Here is a 22,560-nt window from a genome sequence, read left to right as displayed (position 1 = left end):
ATATCAATCCCAAGATTTAGGACAAAAAAAAAGGTACAAAAGTGCCGTTCAACTCAAAATCGGCTGAAAAAGTACAATAAAAATTTATTATATTTCTCTTTTTAAATTGCACCAGTAAATTCTGTGAAACATATTTAAATTTCAAGCTGATGTTTTCACCGTCAGCGAGGTAAAATGAATCTTCAAGTACTCAAAATTGAAAATTAGGTTTAAACTCTCAAGTTTTACATATTTTAAACACATTAACATTACAATGCTTTCAATCTTAAGAAATGTACAGTGTGCAGGGTGGGAGGGAGAGAGCCCTGTATAACTCCCACCTCTGTACAATGGCAGAACAATATCCTCATAGTCAGCAGCCTTTGTACAGCAACATTTCAGATACAATGTTAGATATTTGTTTAAAAAAACAACAGGGTATGAATGGACAAAGGATTTTTAATCCTAAGTGTTAAGATTTGCAACATCCTGCAAAGATACAGTCAACACATTTCAGTTTGTGAAGGATAACAAAGGATTACATGGGTTATACTGCCTCTCGCTACAAAAACATCGTAGGCATAATTAATGCATTCTTTTGTTCTAACATTTTTAAATTTTCGGTCCCTTCATTTTGAAATTTCCCTGGTCTGGAGAGAAAAAGAGAGTGGAAGAGAAAGAGATAGCGATGCTGCTCTCTGAGTGGCTGCCAGCATTGCCTCGAAGACAATCAGAGTTAGCTTTACCCATACCGCCCTTCCTTTGGGAAATTAAACCAAGTTGGTGGCTTCAGCTACATGGGTGAGATGCAGACTGCGAGCGAGCTTGTGGGTGAGATCCAGACTGCGAGCGAGCTCGTGGGTGAGATGCAGATTGCAAGGGAGCTCTCGAGTGAGATGCAGACTGCGAGCGAGCTCGTGGGTGAGATGCACAGAGCGAGCTCGTGGGCGAGATGCTGATTGCAAGGGAGCTCTCGGGTGAGATGCAGACTGCGAGCGAGCTCGTGGGTGAGATGCACAGAGCGAGCTTGTGGGCGAGATGCAGACTGCGAGCGAGCTCGTGGGCGAGATGCAGATTGCAAGCGAGCTCATGGGCGAGATGCAGACTGCGAGCGAGCTCGTGGGTGAGATGCAGATTGCAAGCGAGCTCATGGGCGAGATGCAGACTGCGAGCGAGCTCGTGGGTGAGATGCAGACTGCGAGCGAACTAGTGGGCGAGATGCAGACTGCGAGCGAGCTCATGCCCGAGTCTCTCGGCTGCAGAGACAAACCAGCCCACTGACCAAGTTAAGCACATTTAAAAAAAGAACCTGCATTGCTTCTGAGCGCTTATTTTTGGGGATAGCTGGAAATTCTTAATAAATGAATTATTCATAATCAAAGAGGCATTAATACCAAACAATAGTCGGAGGTCCAAGACTACCAGTATTAAACTTTTATTTTTCATTTGTAAGAACCAAGGTGGATGATGATTTAATGAGCAGTGAAAAGTTATCGCTACCTCTGACCTTCTCTGAAAAAGCTCATGGATGGAACATGCAACATCTGCAATTCTTCACATTAAAGTTTTGCAATAAAAAAATTAATAATTTGTTGATTCCTAAGATAGCAGTGTGCTGTGGAATTGGGAGTACCTAAAAAGCCCCAAGCACTACAGGGCGGACCTGTCATATATATTTAAAAAAAGAAATGGCTCCACCAAAAGGGGAAAACAGACACGTTGAGAAGTAGTGAAGGACAAGTGTTGCGGATTAGTTGTTGGGCAGCTGTGGGTGAACAAGCAGTGTCGTCCTCTACTGCGGTGATCTGCCTGCCCTAAATGATCAGTGGGTACAGGACATTTACAAAGAGAGCCAGTATTGCAGCCAAGGTGCTGAGAACAAAGTATCGGATGCAATCTTGGTCTGAGTAGTCTGTGAGTTGAGTTCCTGAGAAATCCTCGTTGATCCGAGACTGCAGTGGCCTAAGTCCCTGATTATGCCTGCCTGGTGTGCGTGGTGCCTCTTCCCCAGTCTCTTCTGCCTCCAACTCCTGCCATATTAGAGAAGCCTGCGATTTGTGGAAACTCCCATCAGCCTCTCGCAAAAGAACAGTGTAATACAGGCCTTCTCTAACTTTAGCTCCCGATTTAACACAAAACTGCCTCGTGGTCCAGTAAGCAGCAGATGTGCAAGAGGTTCTGGGGCAATTACAGTGAAGCAATAACAATGTGATAGGTTGAATATTTATACTTCAGGAAAAATTGGAAAAGCATGCGCTCATGTTTAAGTGATAGGTACAACTAGCATGCGTGTACACAAGGGCATGAGCTTGCGTGAGCGCGCGCAAGTGTGTATCTATGTGTGGTATTGCGATGGGTTGGTTGCTGGTGTGAAAGACACCTGGACAACTAATGTTAGAACCAAATGCAGGGGAATAGTTTTGTGAATAAAGGTAATGTTTTACACTCTGCCCCATTTAGCAATGAGCCATGCAGTGCAAAAAGGCTCCAGTTTTCATCCCTAATCTGTGCTCAGAAAGCAGCTCTGGCCCAGAGGGAGTGGCAGCTGGTGCAATTTTCAATAAGACTGCTCTTTATTGAGCGCTCAAGCAGCATGCTGAGACACCCGACAGCACTGAATTACTTGAAAGAGCAATCACAGTTATGCAGGTTAGAAATCATTGAGCAGCCTTACTCTGAACCACCATTCCAGAATCAGAGTGTGTGCTGCTTTGTCAGACACAGGACGAGTCTCAGAACAGATGCCTTCCACAGTCCGTGTAGGCACAAGTTTCAGAGTGGAGCAGCTTTGGCAGAGATTGGGTGAAATGGAGTGGTTTCCTGAAATAATCATTTTAACATTGCCCATATTAAAAGCGGGAGTCGGTTTCCAACAGGTTACTTACTGTAAACTGTTCCCCCAGAACATTTTGCACATTCCAAGTTGCAATTGACTAAATTTAGGACAAGCATACTTGAGAACAGGCTCCTAATGAACAATGTGAATGAAGCATTGCAGGCTGATGCTGCAAGTTTACGTTTAACTGGTTGGTTTAGCCATTCCCCAACTCTCACCAATCGGAAGGGTTCATAAAGCAGCACTACTCTCAAGTTAGCTTGTTTGAAATTACCACTATTTCAAAACAGAGAAAAACAGAACTTTGCAAACACAACAGGATAAAATATATTCAATTATCACTGTGACTAAGTCAACATGAGCTCTATACACAATATAAAAATATTAAACACATGCTTAAAGCCTTAACATGTCATTGAAAAACTTTGCCTGCTAATCTCAAAAGATAAATTAAGGGACAATGGTCAGGTATAATGCCATTCAGTGGCTAGACAACAGCTGATTCCGCATACTATACACCACATGGACAAACCAGCATGTGCGCACCAGGCAGGCACAGCTTTCCTGGGCTGAAACAGTGGTGGTGTGGGGGTGGCAGCAATGGTGATACTGTTCAGCATGAATTACAGTTGGAAAGTGCAGGTGTTTGAATGTCAGGGTAGAGCAGCATGAGGCTAGAAGCAGATGCCCTCATATTGTTGAATAACCAACACTCACCACCTCGGCAGAAAACGTGACTTGTGCCAGAATAGAGCTGATGCCGATGTGGTCAGCACGGAGGGGATTGGTAGAGAACAGAAAAAATAATAGACATGCAATATGGAGCAGGCACTATCTGACTTACCAGGAGGGAGGAGGTTCCAGTGATAGTTTGTAGCAAAATCACAAATGTACATTTAAAACACAATTATAATTTCACTAAAATCATTAAACCTGTGTCTACCAGAGAAGGTTAAAGGCTGGGAATCCTGCGGTAAGTAACTCACCTCCTGACCCCCCCCGCCCCCCCCCAAAGCCTGTCCACCATCTAAAAGGCACAAGTCAGGAGTGTGATGGAATACTCTCCACTTGCCTGGATGAGCGCAGCTCCAACAAAACTCAAGAAGCTCGACACCATCCAGGGCAAAGCAGCCCCGCTTGATTGCTCCCCTTCCACAAACATTCACTTCCTTCCTGACTGACGCACAACAGCAGCATATTCAAGGTGCGCTGCAGGAACACACCAAGGTTCCTTAGGCAATGCCTTCCAAAACCATGAACAGTACCATCTAGAAGAACAAGGGCAGCAGACACATGGGAACACCACCACCTGGAGGGTCCCCTCCAAGCCACTCACCATCCTGATTTGGAAATATATCTCCGTTCCTTCCTGTCACTGGGTCACAATCCCAGAATTCCCTCCCTAACAGCGCTATAGATGCACCTACACCACAGGGACTGCACAGGTTCAAGAAGGCAGCTCACCACCACCCTCTGAAGGGCAACTAGGGATGGGCAATAAATGCTGGCCTGACCAGCAATGCCCAGATCTCGCGATGAATAAAAAAGGAGGCTGGGCCCTCTTGGAGCACTGCAATTTCAGTCCAAGAGTTTCCAGAAGTATCTACAAATCCTCCAAGGTCATGCAGGACAAAATCTTCACACAGCTCGAGACCACTCTTCCCCAGTGAGACAATACGGAGGCAGCAGTGTGATTTGAAAACACAGTCACTGTGCTGCACTGCAGGTTACCTGGGTAGGAGATTGACCCAAGCTACATCAGAACCAAGTGAAGGGGGTTGGGGGGAGGGAAGAGAGTTGGATCACGTTATTGGAATCGAGCCAACACTAGAGTGAGAAAGGAAGGTGAAGGCAGGTTAATATTTTGGGTCGAAAGAGAAAATGCTGGAAAATTGCAGCAGTTCTGGCCACATCTGTAGGGAGAGAAAAGAGCGAACGTTTCGAGTCCAAATGACTTTGTCAAAGCTAACAGTCATGGAATGTGGGGAATATTTATACTGTGGAGTGAGAATGAAAGATGAGTCATAGCCACAGAATCCCAGGGAAACCGGGTGCTAATGGCCACAGAAACCAAGGGGAAAGAGTGTTAATGGCAGTCCCCAGAGAGAACAAAAGTGTGAGAGGCCAAACAGCAGAGAAACTAACATCAGAGGGTAAACTGTGACAGATGGGGATGTGGGGGGAGGGGAAGGGGGAAGCAAAGGGGAGAAAGAGTAACAGTGGATAAGATTGGAGGGGGGCGGGGGGGGGGGGGGTTAAATATATATTAAGAAAGACAAGAAAGAAAAAAATGGTAAGAGACAGTTGAAATTAATTGGATGAAAAAAAAAGTGTGTCTAGGTGGGGTAGAGCTGATCATCTGAAGTTGTTGAGTTTGATGTTGAGACCGGAAGGCTGACCGGAAGATGAGATGCTGTTCCTCGAGTTTGCATTGAGCTATTTTGGGTGGCTTCTTCAAAACTCTGATGAAGCCTAGGTTTTCTTTTTTTTCCCTCCAGACACAGACTAATCTGTTTAGTTGCAGCATTTCTGGTTTTAATTTTAGTTTCCTCTTGATTGTATTTATAAAATCACCCTCATCCCGCAGCCCCTACATGCTCTGGACGGCTGGTTTGTGATGCAGAGTGAGACCAGCAGCGGGTTCTATTCCCGTACCGGCTGAGGTTATTGATGAAGGCACCGCCTTCTCAACCTTGCCCCTCGCCTGAGGTGTGGTGACCCTCAGGTTAAACCACCACCAGTCAGCTCTCAAAGGGGAGAGCAGCCTATGGTCATCTGGGACTGTGGCGACTTTGTACACTGTGGTGCCGGAAGAGCACCCAGACTGTATACACACAAAGCTGCTTGCAGGGACAAAGGAGATGGATCAACTAAAAGCCAGGAAAGCAGGAAGCGTCAAGGTTATGTAAAGAAAAGTCACCATTGAATCATTCTAAAGAGCCTTCTGTAAACTAGTAAGTAGGAAGCATGCATGTCCCATCTGCACATGGATTAGAAAAGGCAGAGCTTTGAAAAACAAGAGATGGTATCACTGTTTCGAACTCGGTAACAAGAGAAAACTGGGGGTTAACATTGGAAGCAGCAAGTATGAAATTTGAATGCTTTCTGGCTGCTGAGCATTGTAGGGAGTTCTGAAAATTCAGACTGTCATAGTCTGACACATTAGATCCACAAAATCCCGTGTGCGTGTGTGGGGAGAGACAGAGAGAGAGAAAACAGTGATGTCCTGTCCTTCCCACAGAGTCCATTGCCAATTCACAGTCCACAACCAAATGGCTGTTAAGCATAGTGGAAATTATTAATAGAAGGTTGAAGGGAGTGTGGAACTCGAATCACAGACAAATCAGCCGTGATCTTGTTGCTTGGCAGAGCAAGCTCGAGGACTGAATAGCTTCTGCTCCAATTCTGGACTTTTACATAAAAGCAAAATACTGCAGATGCTGGAAATTAGAAATAAAACCAGAAAATGCTGGAAATACTCAACAGGTTTGGCAGTATCGGTGGAGAGAGAAAGAGAGCAAACTTTTCCAGATGGTAGCTTTTCATTCGATGTTGCTCCACTGAAAGGTCATCAAGTTGCAACATTCTCTTTCTCTCTCCACTGATACAGCCTGATCGACCGAGTATTTCCAGCATTCTCTGATATTAAAACAAGGAAATGTCCTGTAATAGGCAGGCAAGAAGTGCATTAATTTGGATGCAAGGGATTCCACATAGGAGGTAGTCAGAAATTGTTTCCAATGTCAGAAATTAGTAACTAGAGGAAATAGATTTAAAGTGACTGGGGAAAGCAGGGCAGTTTATGATGATCTGGAATGCAGTGCCTAAATGTGAAGCAGAGTCAACAGCAAGTTTCAAAAGGGAATCCGCTAAATATTTGATTGGAAATATTGGAAAAAGCTGCAGGTCTCTGGAGAAAGAGCAAGGAGTGGAACTAATTAAATTGTTCTTCAAAGAGTGGGCAAGTGTGGTTAAATGAGCGGGCAAAGATCGGGCAAATGGGGTATGTGGGAAAATGTGAAATTATTCATTTTGGCAGTAAGATTAAAAAGTAAACATGCAATCTAAATGGAGAGAGGTTGCGGAGCTCTGAGATGCAGAGGGATCTGGGTGTCAGAGTGCATAAATTGTAAAATATTAGTTTGCAGTTACAGCAAGTAATTCGTAAAGTTAATAGAATGTTATCATTTATTGCAAGGGGAATGGAATACTAAAGTAGAGAGATTGTGCTTCAATTATGCAGGGCATTGGTGAGATCACAGCTGGAGTAGTGTGTACAGTATTGGTCACCTTATTTGAGAAAGGATGTGAATGCATTGGAAGCAGTTGAGGTGGTTTACCAGAAGGGGTGGGTTGTCGTATGAGGAAAGGCTGGACCGGCTAGGCTTGTATCTGCTGGAGTTTAGAACAGTCAAGAGTCGACGTGATTGAAACACAAGATCCTGAGGGAATGAGTGGATGTGGAGAGGATGTTTCCTCCTGTAGGGAATCTAGAACTAGGGATCACTCGTAAAAAAAAAAAAATGGGGTTGTTGATTTAAGACAGATGAGAAGAATTTGTTTGTAGGGTTGTGGGCCTTAGGAAACCCTTCTCAAAAGGTCTGTGGAACTCTATACTCCAGAGAGTGGTGGAGGTAGGGCCATTAAATGTTAAGGAAGCGGTAGGAAGGCTGACAAGTGAGTCAAATAGAATGGGTGGGTGGGGGAGACAGGAAAATGGAATTTGGCCACAATCATGTCAGCCATGATCTTACTGAAAAAGCAGGCTTGAGGGTTCAAATTTGTATGTTTGTGGATTAATGGCCCTCAGGTACAGATCCGTCATGATCTCACAATGGCAGAACAGGTTCAAGGAGCAGAATGGATTCTGCTCCTAACTTGCCACGGTGGGATTTGAGCTGGCAACATCTAGGGTTGTGGCGCAGTATTATAACTTCTCCCTAACTCCTCTTCCGAAATACTCTCTCAGGATCAAGGAGAACTTCCTTCCACTTGATTGGATAAGTTCGGAGATGGATGGTAAGATCTACAGACTGTGTCACATGTGGGGCATTTGGTGTTTGAAGAGTCAGATAGGTAAGGCGTTGGGAGGCATGTACGCTCTGTTCACAGAGAAACCTAGAAAATAGGAGCAGGGGGAGGCCGTTTAGTTTGATCATTGCCGATCATCCTACTCAATAACCTGATCCGCTTTCCCCCCATATCCTCGGATCTCCTTTGCCCCAAGTCTATATCTAACTGCTTCTTGAAAACATGCCATTGTTTTCTTTGCTGGCGAATTCCACAGGCTGACCACTCTCTGGGTGCAGAAGTATCTCCTCATTTCAGTCTTAAATGGCCTATCCAATATCCTCAAGCTGTGACCCCTGGTTTTGGACACATCCACCATCGAGAACATCTTCTTGCATCAACCCTGTCTACTAGGCCTGTGACAATTTTATAGGTTTCTGTGAGATCCCCCTTCATTGTTCTGAACTCCAGCAAATACAATTCTAACCAACTTAATCTCTCGTCATATGCCAGTCCTGCCACCCCAGAAATCAGTCTGGTAAATCTTAGCTGCACTGCCTCTATAGCAAGAACATCCTTCCTCAGATAAGGAGAGCAAAACTGCACAAAGTATTGCAGGTATGGCCTCACCAAGACCCTGTTAACCAGCCCACATAACTTCAGTCCCACACACTTAATGCCAATGGTGTCACAAAGAATGGAAGGGAAATACTGCCTTCCAATGACACCCATTTTCCAGGAACAAATAAAAATGCATCTTTGCTCTTACTGTTGCAATAATAATTCTTTGCAGCCCATTGCTCAGAGTTTCTCAGCAAACTCTTCCTTCAATCTTGCCGTTCTCCAACAATCTACAAACACCAAACACTCCAGTATGGTGTCATTGAAACACAAAGTCTTCTTCTATTCTTTCAGCCCCAGCGCTCTCCTGTCCCTCCACCTGTTCCAAAATAATGACAGCAAAATATTTGCATTGAGCTGGGGAGGGTAGACATGGTTCCAGACCACAAGAAGTCATATTTCAGCAAAGGAATTTCAGCACAGCACGGAGATAGCTGTTGAACTGGGAGAACTGCCACATTTCATTTCAAACTTTTAATTTAAATTTCTAATGCAACTATTCAAGGGCAAGGTCATTTGGGGGCTTTAATCTTGGGATGTTCCTTCAAGGAGTCAGAGAAAGAAGCATGAAAATGAAACAATTTCTCAGTGAAACTTGTACTAGAGCAGATTTGCAGACAATGTCGCTTTAGTTTCTGCATACGTAGATGTTTAACTTTATTAACTCAGCCAAAGTTGCAAAATGGATTTTGGTTTTATTTTAGTTGCAGCTCCCACACCTGTGCCGATAAAACTGGTCAACAGGCCCAACACCCAAGGAGGTACATCAAAGGGAACAGTATATATTTTTCACCTGGCTGAGTGTCAGGCATCACATTAATATGCACGATGCTTTAAAAAATCCTTAAAATCAAACTGCAAATATTTAAACAGGTAGGGATGTTCCAAAGTGGCAAAGAGTGCAATAGAAAATACAGCACAGAACAGGCCCTTCGGCCCACGATGTTGTGCCGAACCTTTGTCCTAGATTAATCATAGATTATCATTGAATCTACAGTGCAGAAGGAGGCCATTCGGCCCCCTGAGTCTGCACCAGCTCTTGGAAAGAGCACCCTACCCAAACTCAACACCTCCACCCAACACCAAGGGCAATTTGGACATTAAGGGCAATTTATCATTGGCCAATTCACCTAACCCGCACATCTTTGGACTGTGGGAGGAAACCGGAGCACCCGGAGGAAACCCACGCAGACACGGGGAGGACGTGCAGACTCCGCACAGACAATGACCCAAGCCGAAATCGAACCTGGGACCATGGATCTGTGAAGCAATTGTGCTATCCACAATGCTACCGTGCTGCCCTTAAGAACAAATAAATCTACACTATATCATTTTCCCGTAATCCATGTACCTATCCAACAGCTGCTTGAAGGTCACTAATGTTTCCGACTCAACTACTTCCACAGGCAGTGCATTCCATGCCCCCACTACTCTCTGGGTAAAGAACCTACCTCTGATATCCCTCCTATATCTTCCACCTTTCACCTTAAATTTATGTCCCCTTGTAATGGTGTGTTCCACCTGGGGAAAAAGTCTCTGACTGTCTACTCTATCTATTCCCCTGATCATCTTATAAACCTCTATCAAGTCGCCCCTCATCCTTCTCCGCTCTAATGAGAAAAGGCCTAGCACCCTCAACCTTTCCTCGTAAGACCTACTCTCCATTCCAGGCAACATCCTGGTAAATCTTCTTTGCACCTTTTCCAGAGCTTCCACATCCTTCCTAAAATGAGGCGACCAGAACTGTACACAGTACTCCAAATGTGGCCTTACCAAAGTTTTGTACAGCTGCATCATCACCTCACGGCTCTTAAATTCAATCCCTCTGTTAATGAACGCGAGCACACCATAGGCCTTCTTCACAGCTCTATCCACTTGAGTGGCAACTTTCAAAGATGTATGAACATAGACCCCAAGGTCTCTCTGCTCCTCCACAATGCCAAGAACTCTACCGTAAACCCTGTATTCCGCATTCAGAATGCTTTTGATGAAGAAATAAAGAACGAATATTCAAGCTTGCTGACAAGGGTTACGTGGCAAAGTAAGCAGCACAGTTGGAGCAGAATGGTGCAAGGGAGTAACGATTGATTGAATGGGCAGAACTGTGGCGGATGGAGTTCAATCCACTTGGGCTCAAGAAAAACTATCAATCCACGACTGCAGCGACCAGGTGTGGACGGCGCCAGGGGGAACCCGCCGTTTTGGCCTGGCCGCTCGGCCCATCCGGGCCTCAGAATAGTGGGGGTGCCGGAGAATCGCCATTTTGGTATCTCCGGCGATTCTCCGGCCCGTGAACCTCGACCAGGCCGTTCCCGCCGCTTGGGAGAATCGCAGGAGGGCGTCGGACCGGCGTCCCCGGAAATTTTGGCGGCCCAGGCGATTCTCCCAACCGGCGTGGGAGTGGAGAATCGCGCCCTACATGTCTGAAAGAAATGTTTCTGGCAACACCTTAGCCAGAGTCCACTTGCTGACGACTCAGCACCTTTTCTCCTGTACTGATTGTTTGAAATTTGGTATCCTTGCGTTTGTCCTGATGAAGACTTCAGAAACCTCTCTTTTCAGAATAACCTACCATTCCTTTGAACACTGATCAAAAGCCCCATTAACCCTCTCAGTTCAAGAGATTACAACTCTATCCTAAGCGGCGACTCCATCAGTTGTTAGCCACGGCATCAAGTCCAAGACACAAGCAGAAATGTGCTGGAGAGGGGATAGATTTCCAGGCTTTGCTGGGTTTGTGGATATTAATCGGGGCGGTAGGAGCCACTGCACTGGGCCTGCCCGTCACTGGGCTGGGGGACAAAAGGAACGGCTTCAGGTCATGACTCAGGGATTCTTGCTGGAAAGTGTGTACATGAGGGCACTGAATGAGGATAGGGCATCAGGTTAGCAGTCATGCACCACGTGGAAGATTGGATTAAAGAAGCAATGCATAAACAGTTAAACCCACCAATGGGTATTTCTGTTATAAAAACATCCTGCCTTCCTCGGTCACTAATCCATCTCCAGGAGGACAAGGGAAAATACATTGGGAAGGTATTCTCTGGGTAAAATCAGCAGGAAATGCAGCCAATGTTCCTTCAGGAGGTCAGTGCATTTAAAACTGCTCCAGTGACGTGGTCACAAAACTAGCTGAGCTGGCAATTTCAAAAGGAGAGCGAGTCACCTTGAACACGAATTGGTGAAGCAAACATCATAGTAAGAGGTTGTTTACAGCACAAATAGACGTCCTTTGTGTCTGTGCCAGCCACCAAAACCCTAGCTATTCTGTGCGGCACGGTGGCACAGTGGTTAGCACTGCTGCCTCACAGCACCAGGGACTCGGGTTCAATTCCAGCCTTGGGTGACTGTGTGTGGAGTTTGCACATTCTCCCAGTGTCTGCATGAGTTTCCTGCGGGTGCTCCAGTTTCCTCCAAAGATGTGCATGTTAGGTGCATTGGCCATGATCAATGCGTGGGTTATGGGGATTGGACTGGGAAGTGAGCCTTGGTAGAGTGCTCTTTCGGAGGGTCGGTACAGAATCAATGGGCCGAATAGCCTCCTTTTGCACTGTGGGGATCCTATGAGAGATGGGTCTGTATGATCCACACTGTCGGGTCTGTGTCCTTTTTGGGGATCAATGAGATTGAGGCAGCACAAGTGGATAGCACTGTGGCTTCACAGCGCCAGGGTCCCAGGTTCGATTCCCCGCTGGGTCACTGTCTGTGCGGAGTCTGCACGTTCGCCCCGTGTCTGCGTGGGTTTCCTCCCACAGTCCAAAGACGCGCAGGTTAGGTGGATTGGCCATTATAAATTGACCTTAGTGACCAAAAAGGTTAGGAGGGGTTATTGGGTTAGGGTGGAAGTGAGGGCTTAAGTGGGTCGGTGCAGACTCGATGGGCCGAATGGCCTCCTTCTGCACTGTATGTTCTATGGCTATAGGGATTCTACTCTCATCCCATTTTCATAGCCTCTCCTCATAGAGGAAACGCTCTATCCCAGGCAACATCCTGGTGAATCTCCTCTGCACCATCTCTAGTGCAACCACACTCCTTCCTATAGTGTGGTGACCAAAACTGCTCTCCTCCCTGCTCTTGTACTCTATGCCTCGGTTTATAAAGGCAAGTATCACATATCCCTTCTTCACCGCCTTATCTACCTGTCCTGCTGTCTTCAGGGATCTTTGGACATTCACTCCAAGGTGCCTCTGGTGTCCTACCGTTCATTGTCCATTCCCCTGCCTTGTTAGTCCCCCCAAAATACACACCTCACATTTTCGGTGTTAAATTTCATTTCATAGAAGTTTACAGCATGGAAACAGGCCCTTCGGCCCAACCAGTCCATGCCGCCCAGTTTTTTACCATTAAGCTAGTCCCAGTTGCCCGCACTTGGCCCATAACCCTCTATACCCATCTTACCCATGTAACCATCTAAATGCTTTTTGAAAGACACAATTGTACCCGCTTCTACTACTACCTCTGGCAGCCCATTCCAGACACTCACTACCCTCTGAGTGAAGAAATTGCCCCTCTGGGCCCTTCTGAATCTCTCCCCTCTCACCTTAAACCTATGCCCTCTAGTTTTAGACTCCCCTACCTTTGGGAAAAGATGTTGACTATCTACCTTATCTATGCCCCTCATTATTTTATAGACCTCTATAAGATCACCCCTAAGCCTCCTACGCTCCAGGGAAAAAAGTCCCAGTCTATCCAGCCTCTCCTTATAACTCAAACCATCAAGTCCCGGCAACATCCTAGTAAATCTTTTCTGCACTCTTTCTAGTTTAATAATATCCTTTCTATAATAGGGTGACCAGAACTGCACACAGTATTCCAAGTGTGGCCGTACCAATGTCTTGTACAACTTCAACAAGACGTCCCAACTCCTATATTCAATGTTCTGACCAATGAAACCAAGCATGCCGAATGCCTTCTTCACCACCCTGTCCACCTGCGACTCCACCTTCAAGGAGCTATGAACCTGTACTCCTAGATCTCTTTGTTCTATAACTCTCCCCAACGCCATACCATTAACTGAGTAGGTCCTGGCCTGATTCGATCTGCCAAAATGCATCACCTCACATTTATCTAAATTAAACTCCATCTGCCATTCGTCGGCCCACTGGCCTAATTGATCAAGATCCCGTTGCAATCCTAGATAACCTTCTTCACTATCCACTGTGCCACCAATCTTGGTGTCATCTGCAAACTTACTAACCATGCCTCCTAAATTCTCATCCAAATCATTAATATAAATCACAAATAACAGTGGACCCAGCACCGATCCCTGAGGCACACCACTGGTCACAGGCCTCCAGTTTGAAAAACAACCCTCTACAACCACCCTCTGCCTTCTGTCGTCCAGCCAATTTTGAATCCAATTGGCAACCTCACCCTGGATCCCGTGAGCTTTAACCTTCTGCAACAACCTACCATGCGGTACCTTGTCAAAGGCTTTGCTAAAGTCCATGTAGACAACGTCTACTGCACTACCCTCATCTACCTTCTTGGTCACTCCCTCAAAAAACTCAATCAACTCAATTTGCCACCGTTCTTCCCGTCTGACCAGTCCAATCCTGTAATCTAAGGCTTTCCTCCTCAGTATTTACCATTTTTCAAGTCTTCTGTGAACTGACTGATCATAGCCCCCACATTCACATCCAGATCATTAACATACACTACAAACAGCAAAGGGCTCAGCACCAATCCCTGCGGATCACCACTGGACACAGGCTTCTAGTCACAAGAACATCTTTCAATCAGCACCCTCTGCCACTAAAGCCAATTTTGGATCCAAATTGCCCTGAATCTCCTGGGCTCTCACCTTCTTGCTCATTCTCCCAAGCGAGACCTTGCTGAACTCCATGTAGACCACGTCAACTGCACTGCCCTCATCTACACCCTAGTCACTTCCTCAAAAGGTCATTCAAATCCTTGACTCTCCAAGTGGAGATTAATTCTGTCCCTCAGCATTTTTTTTTTTGAATAATTTCACTGCCACTGCTGTTCGGCTCACTGACCTGCAATTATCTGTTTTTTTCCCCATTTCCCTTCTTTAATATTGGCACCACGTTATTCCTCGAGAACCTCTCCTGTGGCCAGGGAGGATTTGAATCTTAGTGTCAGAGCCCCTACAATCTCCTTCCCTTGTCTCACACAGCAGCCTGGGATGCATCTCATCTGGACCTGGGGCTTTATCCACTTCTAAGCCCACTAAAACTGCTAACTCCTCATCCTCTCAATGCTAATCTGTTCAATTATATCATAGTCCCACTCCCTGCTTTCTTTTCTTGAAATATAAATTTAGAGTGCCCACTTAGAGTTTTTCGAGGAGGTCACTAAGATGATTGATGCAGGTAGGGCAGTGGATGTTGTCTATATGGACTTCAGTAAGGCCTTTGACAAGGTCCCTCATGGTAGACTAGTACAAAAGGTGAAGTCACACGGGATCAGGGGTGAGCTGGCAAGGTGGATACAGAACTGGCTAGGCCATAGAAGGCAGAGAGTAGCAATGGAAGGATGCTTTTCTAATTGGAGGGCTGTGACCAGTGGTGTTCCACAGGGATCAGTGCTGGGGCCTTTGCTCTTTGTAGTATATATAAATGATTTGGAGGAAAATGTAACTGGCCTGATTAGTAAGTTTGCAGACGACACAAAGGTTGGTGGAATTGCGGATAGCGATGAGGACTGTCGGAGGATACAGCAGGATTTAGATTGTTTGGAGACTTGGGCGGAGAGATGGCAGATGGAGTTTAATCCGGACAAATGTGAGGTAATGCATTTTGGAAGGTCTAATGCAGGTAGGGAATATACGGTGAATGGTAGAACCCTCAATAGTATTGAAAGTCAAAGAGATCTAGGAGTACAGGTCCACAGGTCACTGAAAGGGGCAACACAGGTGGAGAAGGTAGTCAAGAAGGCATACGGCATGCTTGCCTTCATTGGCCGGGGCATTGAGTATAAGAATTGGCAAGTCATGTTGCAGCTGTATAGAACCTTAGTTAGGCCACACTTGGAGTATAGTGTTCAATTCTGGTCGCCACACTACCAGAAGGATGTGGAGGCTTTAGAGAGGGTGCAGAAGAGATTTACCAGAATGTTGCCTGGTATGGAGGGCATTAGCTATGAGGAGCGGTTGAACAAACTCGGTTTGTTCTCACTGGAACGAAGGAGGTTGAGGGGAGACCTGATAGAGGTCTACAAAATTATGAGGGGCATAGACAGAGTGGATAGTCAGAGGCTTTTCCCCAGGGTAGAGGGGTCAATTACTAGGGGGCATAGGTTTAAGGTGAGAGGGGCAAGGTTTAGAGTAGATGTACGAAGCGAGTTTTTTACGCAGGGAGTAGTGGGTGCCTGGAACTCGCTACCGGAGGAGGTGGTGGAAGCAGGGACAATAGTGACATTTAAGGGGCATCTTGACAAATACATGAATAGGATGGGAATAGAGGGATACGGACCCAGGAAGTGTAGAAGATTGTAGTTTAGTCGGGCAGCATGGTCGGCACGGGCTTGGAGGGCCGAAGGGCCTGTTCCTGTGCTGTACATTTCTTTGTTCTTTGTTGTTGTTCTACTTTTATTCCAATTAAGGGGTAATTTGGCATAGTGAATTCACCTACCCTGCACACCTGAGTCGTGGGGATGAGACCCACGCAGGCACAGGGAGAAATAGCAAACTCCACACAGACAGTGACCTGGGGCCGGATTGAAACCGGGTCCTCAGCACCGGGAGGCAGCAGTGCTAGCCACTTTACCACCGTGCCACCCTCCCTCCCCGCTTCCTGAACTTACATTGTCCTTCTTCATAGTGAACACGGGTGCAAAATATTCACTTAATGCCTCAGCTATGACTTTCGGCCCCATAATCATGTTGCCACTTTGGTCCTTACACTTGCCCTGGTTACCCTCTTGCCCTCATATATATATATATATATATATATATTAAAAAACAGTGGTATTTTCCTTTATTTTGCCCGCCAGTGTCTTTTATGCTCCCTCTTCACTCTAATTTCTTTTTTAAGTACACCCCCCTGCACTTTCCATAGTCCTCTAGGGCATCCATTGTTTTGAGCCCCCTGAATCTGCCATAAGCCTCCCTTTCCCCTGTATCTAATGCGGTATATCCCTTGCCGTCCAGGGTTCTCTGAATTTATTGGTCATTTGAACTTGTCGCCACAAACATCTTGGCCAACTCTTATGCAACATCTTTGGGCAGAGTACTGATTCAGAGATTTGCACAGAACATATAGTCAATTGGCAATCGGATATTTGCACATTCCTGAATATGCAGGGAGGAAGAGAACACTGATTGCACCGAGGCTTTAGTAATCTTGTATCAGTGTATAGAGATAGTCGCAAACAATACATCGTTTTTCTCTCTGATACGAAAGACTGAAGAGCTCGGGACGAGAATCCCCCCCACCCACCTCACTACAAACCTGGGAGGCTGTTCCTTCTGCTTCAGCTGTACACTCTGTTCCACGCGTTGCAGCTCTCGTCCGCGAAGGCCTTACCACTGGAGAATTGCGACGACGGTAGAACAGTACGTATGCATGTCGTGCGACGACTTGGCTTTCGTCGACCGTCGTGACAGTACTGTCATCAAAGAGACGCCAACCTGCACAGTAGGGAGGTGGTTACCACAGTGGCAGAGTTGAGACAATTGGTACTTCAAGACATAGTGAACGGAGGGAGACACTGAATGCACAGGGATGGTTGGTGAGGAGGGGGGCAGTGAGAATCGTTCATGTTGTCACATGTTGCAACATCCCAAATGTCATTACTATTTTGCACAAAGACAAAACACTGGAATTATTCTTTTCATAAACCTCATGTACTAATTCTCAGGAAAAATAATGACTACATTTTCACCTGACTGCTTACTGGAGTAAAGTTCCAGACATCAGAAAATCTCACCCCTGCACTATTTTTCAAGTGTTTGCCATGTAAGTGGTTCCACAGGGGTAAATGGGAGAACCAGCACTGCTTCCTCACACCCAGCAACTGCACTCACCCAGCAACTGCGCACACCCAGCAACTGCGCACTCGCAGCAACTGCGCACTCGCAGCAACTGCGCACTCGCAGCAACTGCACACTCGCAGCAACTGCACACTCGCAGCAACTGCACACTCGCAGCAACTGCACACTCGCAGCAACTGCACACTCGCAGCAACTGCACACTCGCAGCAACTGCACACTCGCAGCAACTGCACACTCGCAGCAACTGCACACTCGCAGCAACTGCACACTCGCAGCAACTGCACACTCGCAGCAACTGCACACTCGCAGCAACTGCACACTCGCAGCAACTGCACACTCGCAGCAACTGCACACTCGCAGCAACTGCACACTCGCAGCAACTGCACACTCGCAGCAACTGCACACTCGCAGCAACTGCACACTCGCAGCAACTGCACACTCGCAGCAACTGCACACTCGCAGCAACTGCACACTCGCAGCAACTGCACACTCGCAGCAACTGCACACTCGCAGCAACTGCACACTCGCAGCAACTGCACACTCGCAGCAACTGCACACTCGCAGCAACTGCACACTCGCAGCAACTGCACACTCGCAGCAACTGCACACTCGCAGCAACTGCACACTCGCAGCAACTGCACACTCGCAGCAACTGCACACTCGCAGCAACTGCACACTCACAGCAACTGCACACTCACAGCAACTGCACACTCACAGCAACTGCACACTCACAGCAACTGCACACTCACAGCAACTGCACACTCACAGCAACTGCACACTCACAGCAACTGCACACTCACAGCAACTGCACACTCACAGCAACTGCACACTCACAGCAACTGCACACTCACAGCAACTGCACACTCACAGCAACTGCACACACCCAGCAACTGCACACACCCAGCAACTGCACACTCACAGCAACTGCACACTCACAGCAACTGCACACACCCAGCAACTGCACACACCCAGCAACTGCACACACCCAGCAACTGCACACACACAGCAACTGCACACACACAGCAACTGCACACACACAGCAACTGCACACACACAGCAACTGCACACACACAGCAACTGCACACACCCAGCAACTGCACACACCCAGCAACTGCACTCACAGCAACTGCACACACCCAGCAACTGCACACACCCAGCAACTGCACACACACAGCAACTGCACACACACAGCAACTGCACACTCACAGCAACTGCACACTCACAGCAACTGCACACTCACAGCAACTGCACACTCACAGCAACTGCACACTCACAGCAACTGCACACTCACAGCAACTGCACACTCACAGCAACTGCACACACCCAGCAACTGCACACTCACAGCAACTGCACACTCACAGCAACTGCACACTCACAGCAACTGCACACTCACAGCAACTGCACACTCACAGCAACTGCACACACCCAGCAACTGCACACACCCAGCAACTGCACACACCCAGCAACTGCACACACCCAGCAACTGCACACACACAGCAACTGCACACACACAGCAACTGCACACACACAGCAACTGCACACACACAGCAACTGCACACACACAGCAACTGCACTCACAGCAATGTGCAGTGATTTCGGCGTGAGAACAGCTGGTGAGTCAGTTTCAGCGGGAGCATTGCGGAAGGAGGTTGCTGGGAGGTAAGTCAACCTTTAAAAGCACTTGTCTTTGCAGGGGCAGGCCAGTCGATTTAGGCGGGAGAACAGCTGGTGAGTCAGTTTCAGCGGGAGCATTGCGGAAGGAGGTTGCTGGGAGGTAAGTCAACCTTTAAAAGCACTTGTCTTTGCAGGGGCAGGCCAGTCGATTTCGGCGGGAGTGGAGCTGGCTGGTTAGTCAATTTCAGCAGGAGCTGAGAATTTTTCTTCTTTTTTTTTAAAATTGTTTTTTTAGGCGGGAACAGGAAGTCGACCCGCGGACGTCTGGGAAGACCCTCACCAATAAATTCTGGTGGAGGGGAAACCCGAGACACTACACGTGTAGTGTCTCCTACCCGCCCTCCTCCTCTAACCTAATAATAAAACCCATTGGTCTGAGGTAAGTACCATATTTTATTATATTATTATTATTTTTTATAAAATTTTAATTTAGTTGTTAGCCAGATCTTGGTAGAAAGTTAGAGGAATGGCAGGGAAGGGAGTGCAATGTTCCTCCTGCAGGATGTTTGAGGCGAGGGATGCAGTTAGTGTCCCTGCTGATTTTACCTGCAGGAAGTGCTGCCATCTCCAGCTCCTCCAAGACCGAGTTAGGGAACTGGAGCTGGAGTTGGAAGAACTTCGGATCATTCGGGAGGCAGAAGGGGTCATAGATAGCAGCTTCAGGGAATTAGTTACACCAAAGATTGGAGATAGGTGGGTAACTGTAAGAGGGACTGGGAAAAAGCAGTCAGTGCAGGGATCCCCTGTGGTCGTTCCCCTGAGAAACAAGTATACCGCTTTGGATACTTGTGGGGGGGACAACTTACCAGGGGTAAGCCATGGGGTACGGGCCTCTGGCACGGAGTCTGTCCCTGTTGCTCAGAAGGGAAGGGGGGAGAGGAGCAGAGCATTAGTAATTGGGGACTCTATAGTCAGGGGCACAGATAGGAGATTTTGTGGGAGCGTGAGAGACTCGCGTTTGGTATGTTGCCTCCCAGGTGCAAGGGTACGTGATGTCTCGGATCGTGTTTTCCGGGTCCTTAGGGGGGAGGGGGAGCAGCCCCAAGTCGTGGTCCACATTGGCACTAACGACATAGGTAGGAAAGGGGACAAGGATGTCAGGCAGGCTTTCAGGGAGCTAGGATGGAAGCTCAGAACTAGAACAAACAGAGTTGTTATCTCTGGGTTGTTGCCCGTGCCACGTGATAGTGAGATGAGGAATAGGGAGAGAGAGCATTTAAACACGTGGCTACAGGGATGGTGCAGGCGGGAGGGATTCAGATTCCTGGATAACTGGGGCTCTTTCTGGGGAAGGTGGGACCTCTACAGACGGGATGGTCTACATCTGAACCTGAGGGGCACAAATATCCTGGGGGGGGGGGGGGGGGGGGGGGGGGGAGATTTGTTAGTGCTCTTTGGGGGGGGTTTAAACTAATGCAGCAGGGGCATGGGAACCTGGATTGTAGTTTTAGGGTAAGGGAGAATGAGAGTATAGAGGTCAGGAGCACAGATTTGACGTCGCAGGAGGGGGCCAGTGTTCAGGTAGGTGGTTTGAAGTGTGTCTACTTCAATGCCAGGAGTATACGAAACAAGGTAGGGGAACTGGCAGCATGGGTTGGTACCTGGGACTTCGATGTTGTGGCCATTTCGGAGACATGGATAGAGCAGGGACAGGAATGGATGTTGCAGGTTCCGGGGTTTAGGTGTTTTAGTAAGCTCAGAGAAGGAGGCAAAAGAGGGGGAGGTGTGGCGCTGCTAGTCAAGAGCAGTATTACGGTGGCGGAGAGGATGCTAGATGGGGACTCTTCTTCCGAGGTAGTATGGGCTGAAGATAGAAACAGGAAAGGAGAGGTCACCCTGTTGGGAGTTTTTTATAGGCCTCCTAATAGTTCTAGGGATGTAGAGGAAAGGATGGCGAAGATGATTCTGGATATGAGTGAAAGTAACAGGGTAGTTATTATGGGAGACTTTAACTTTCCAAATATTGACTGGAAAAGATATAGTTCGAGTACAATAGATGGGTCGTTTTTTGTACAGTGTGTGCAGGAGGGTTTCCTGAAACAATACGTTGACAGGCCAACAAGAGGCGAGGCCACGTTGGATTTGGTTTTGGGTAATGAACCAGGCCAGGTGTTGGATTTGGAGGTAGGAGAGCACTTTGGGGACAGTGACCACAATTCGGTGACGTTTACGTTCATGATGGAAAGGGATAAGTATACACCGCAGGGCACGAGTTATAGCTGGGGGAAGGGCAATTATGATGCCATTAGACGTGACTTTGGGGGGAGGGATAAGGTGGAGAAGTAGGCTGCAAGTGTTGGGCACACTGGATAAGTGGGGCTTGTTCAAGGATCAGCTACTGCGTGTTCTTGATAAGTATGTACCGGTCAGGCAGGGAGGAAGGCGTCGAGCGAGGGAACTGTGGTTTACCAAGGAAGTGGAATCTCTTGTTAAGAGGAAGAAGGAGGCCTATGTGAAGATGAAGTGTGAAATTTCGGTTGGGGCGATGGATAGTTACAAGGTAGCGAGGAAGGATCTAAAGAGAGAGCTAAGACGAGCAAGGAGGGGACATGAGAAGTATTTGGCAGGAAGGATCAAGGAAAACCCAAAAGCTTTCTATAGGTATGTCAGGAATAAGCGAATGACTAGGGAAAGAGTAGGACCAGTCAAGGACAGGGATGGGAAATTGTGTGTGGAGTCTGAAGAGATAGGCGAGATACTAAATGAATATTTTTCGTCAGTATTCACTCAGGAAAAAGATAATGTTGTGGAGGAGAATGCTGAGCCCCAGGCTAATAGAATAGATGGCATTGAGGTACGTAGGGAAGAGGTGTTGGCAATTCTGGACAGGCTTAAAATAGATAAGTCCCCGGGACCTGATGGGATTTATCCTAGGATTCTCTGGGAGGCCAGGGAAGAGATTGCTGGACCTTTGGCTTTGATTTTTATGTCACAATTGGCTACAGGAATAGTGCCAGAGGACTGGAGGACAGCAAATGTGGTCCCTTTGTTCAAAAAGGGGAGCAGAGACAACCCCGGCAACTATAGACCGGTGAGCCTCACGTCTGTAGTGGGTAAAGTCTTGGAGGGGATTATAAGAGACAAGATTTATAATCATCTAGATAGGAATAATATGATCAGGGCTAGTCAGCATGGCTTTGTGAAGGGTAGGTCATGCCTCACAAACCTTATTGAGTTCTTTGAGAAGGTGACTGAACAGGTAGACGAGGGTAGAGCAGTTGATGTGGTGTATATGGATTTCAGCAAAGCGTTTGATAAGGTTCCCCACGGTAGGCTATTGCAAAAAATACGGAGGCTGGGGATTGAGGGTGATTTAGAGATGTGGATCAGAAATTGGCTCGCTGAAAGAAGACAGAGGGTGGTGGTTGATGGGATATGTTCAGAATGGAGTACAGTCACAAGTGGAGTACCACAAGGATCTGTTCTGGGGCCGTTGCTGTTTGTCATTTTTATCAATGACCTAGAGGAAGGCGCAGAAGGGTGG

General features: G+C 47.2%; 1 protein-coding gene across 4 annotated transcripts in view; it reads right to left on the bottom strand.

Moving 5' to 3' along the window:
- usp19 (ubiquitin specific peptidase 19) overlaps positions 1-22,560 on the bottom strand; it is a 178,350-nt gene that overhangs the window by 4,913 nt on the left and 150,877 nt on the right. For 3 of the 4 annotated variants that reach the window (XM_072473109.1, XM_072473110.1, XM_072473112.1), the window contains 2 exons: positions 16,861-17,039; positions 62-2,027 (listed from right to left, as the gene is read on the bottom strand). In XM_072473109.1, the coding sequence (XP_072329210.1) occupies positions 1,794-2,027; positions 16,861-17,039 (413 nt within the window). In that variant the 3' untranslated portion in view covers positions 62-1,793. Of the gene's footprint in view, positions 1-61; positions 2,028-16,860; positions 17,040-22,560 lie in introns of those variants that run through there. The other variant, XM_072473111.1, reaches the window with a different exon arrangement.

This window comes from Scyliorhinus torazame, chromosome 13, assembly GCF_047496885.1.
Source record: "Scyliorhinus torazame isolate Kashiwa2021f chromosome 13, sScyTor2.1, whole genome shotgun sequence".
Taxonomy (NCBI): domain Eukaryota; kingdom Metazoa; phylum Chordata; class Chondrichthyes; order Carcharhiniformes; family Scyliorhinidae; genus Scyliorhinus; species Scyliorhinus torazame.
This window is presented reverse-complemented; position numbering and strand designations above follow the sequence as displayed.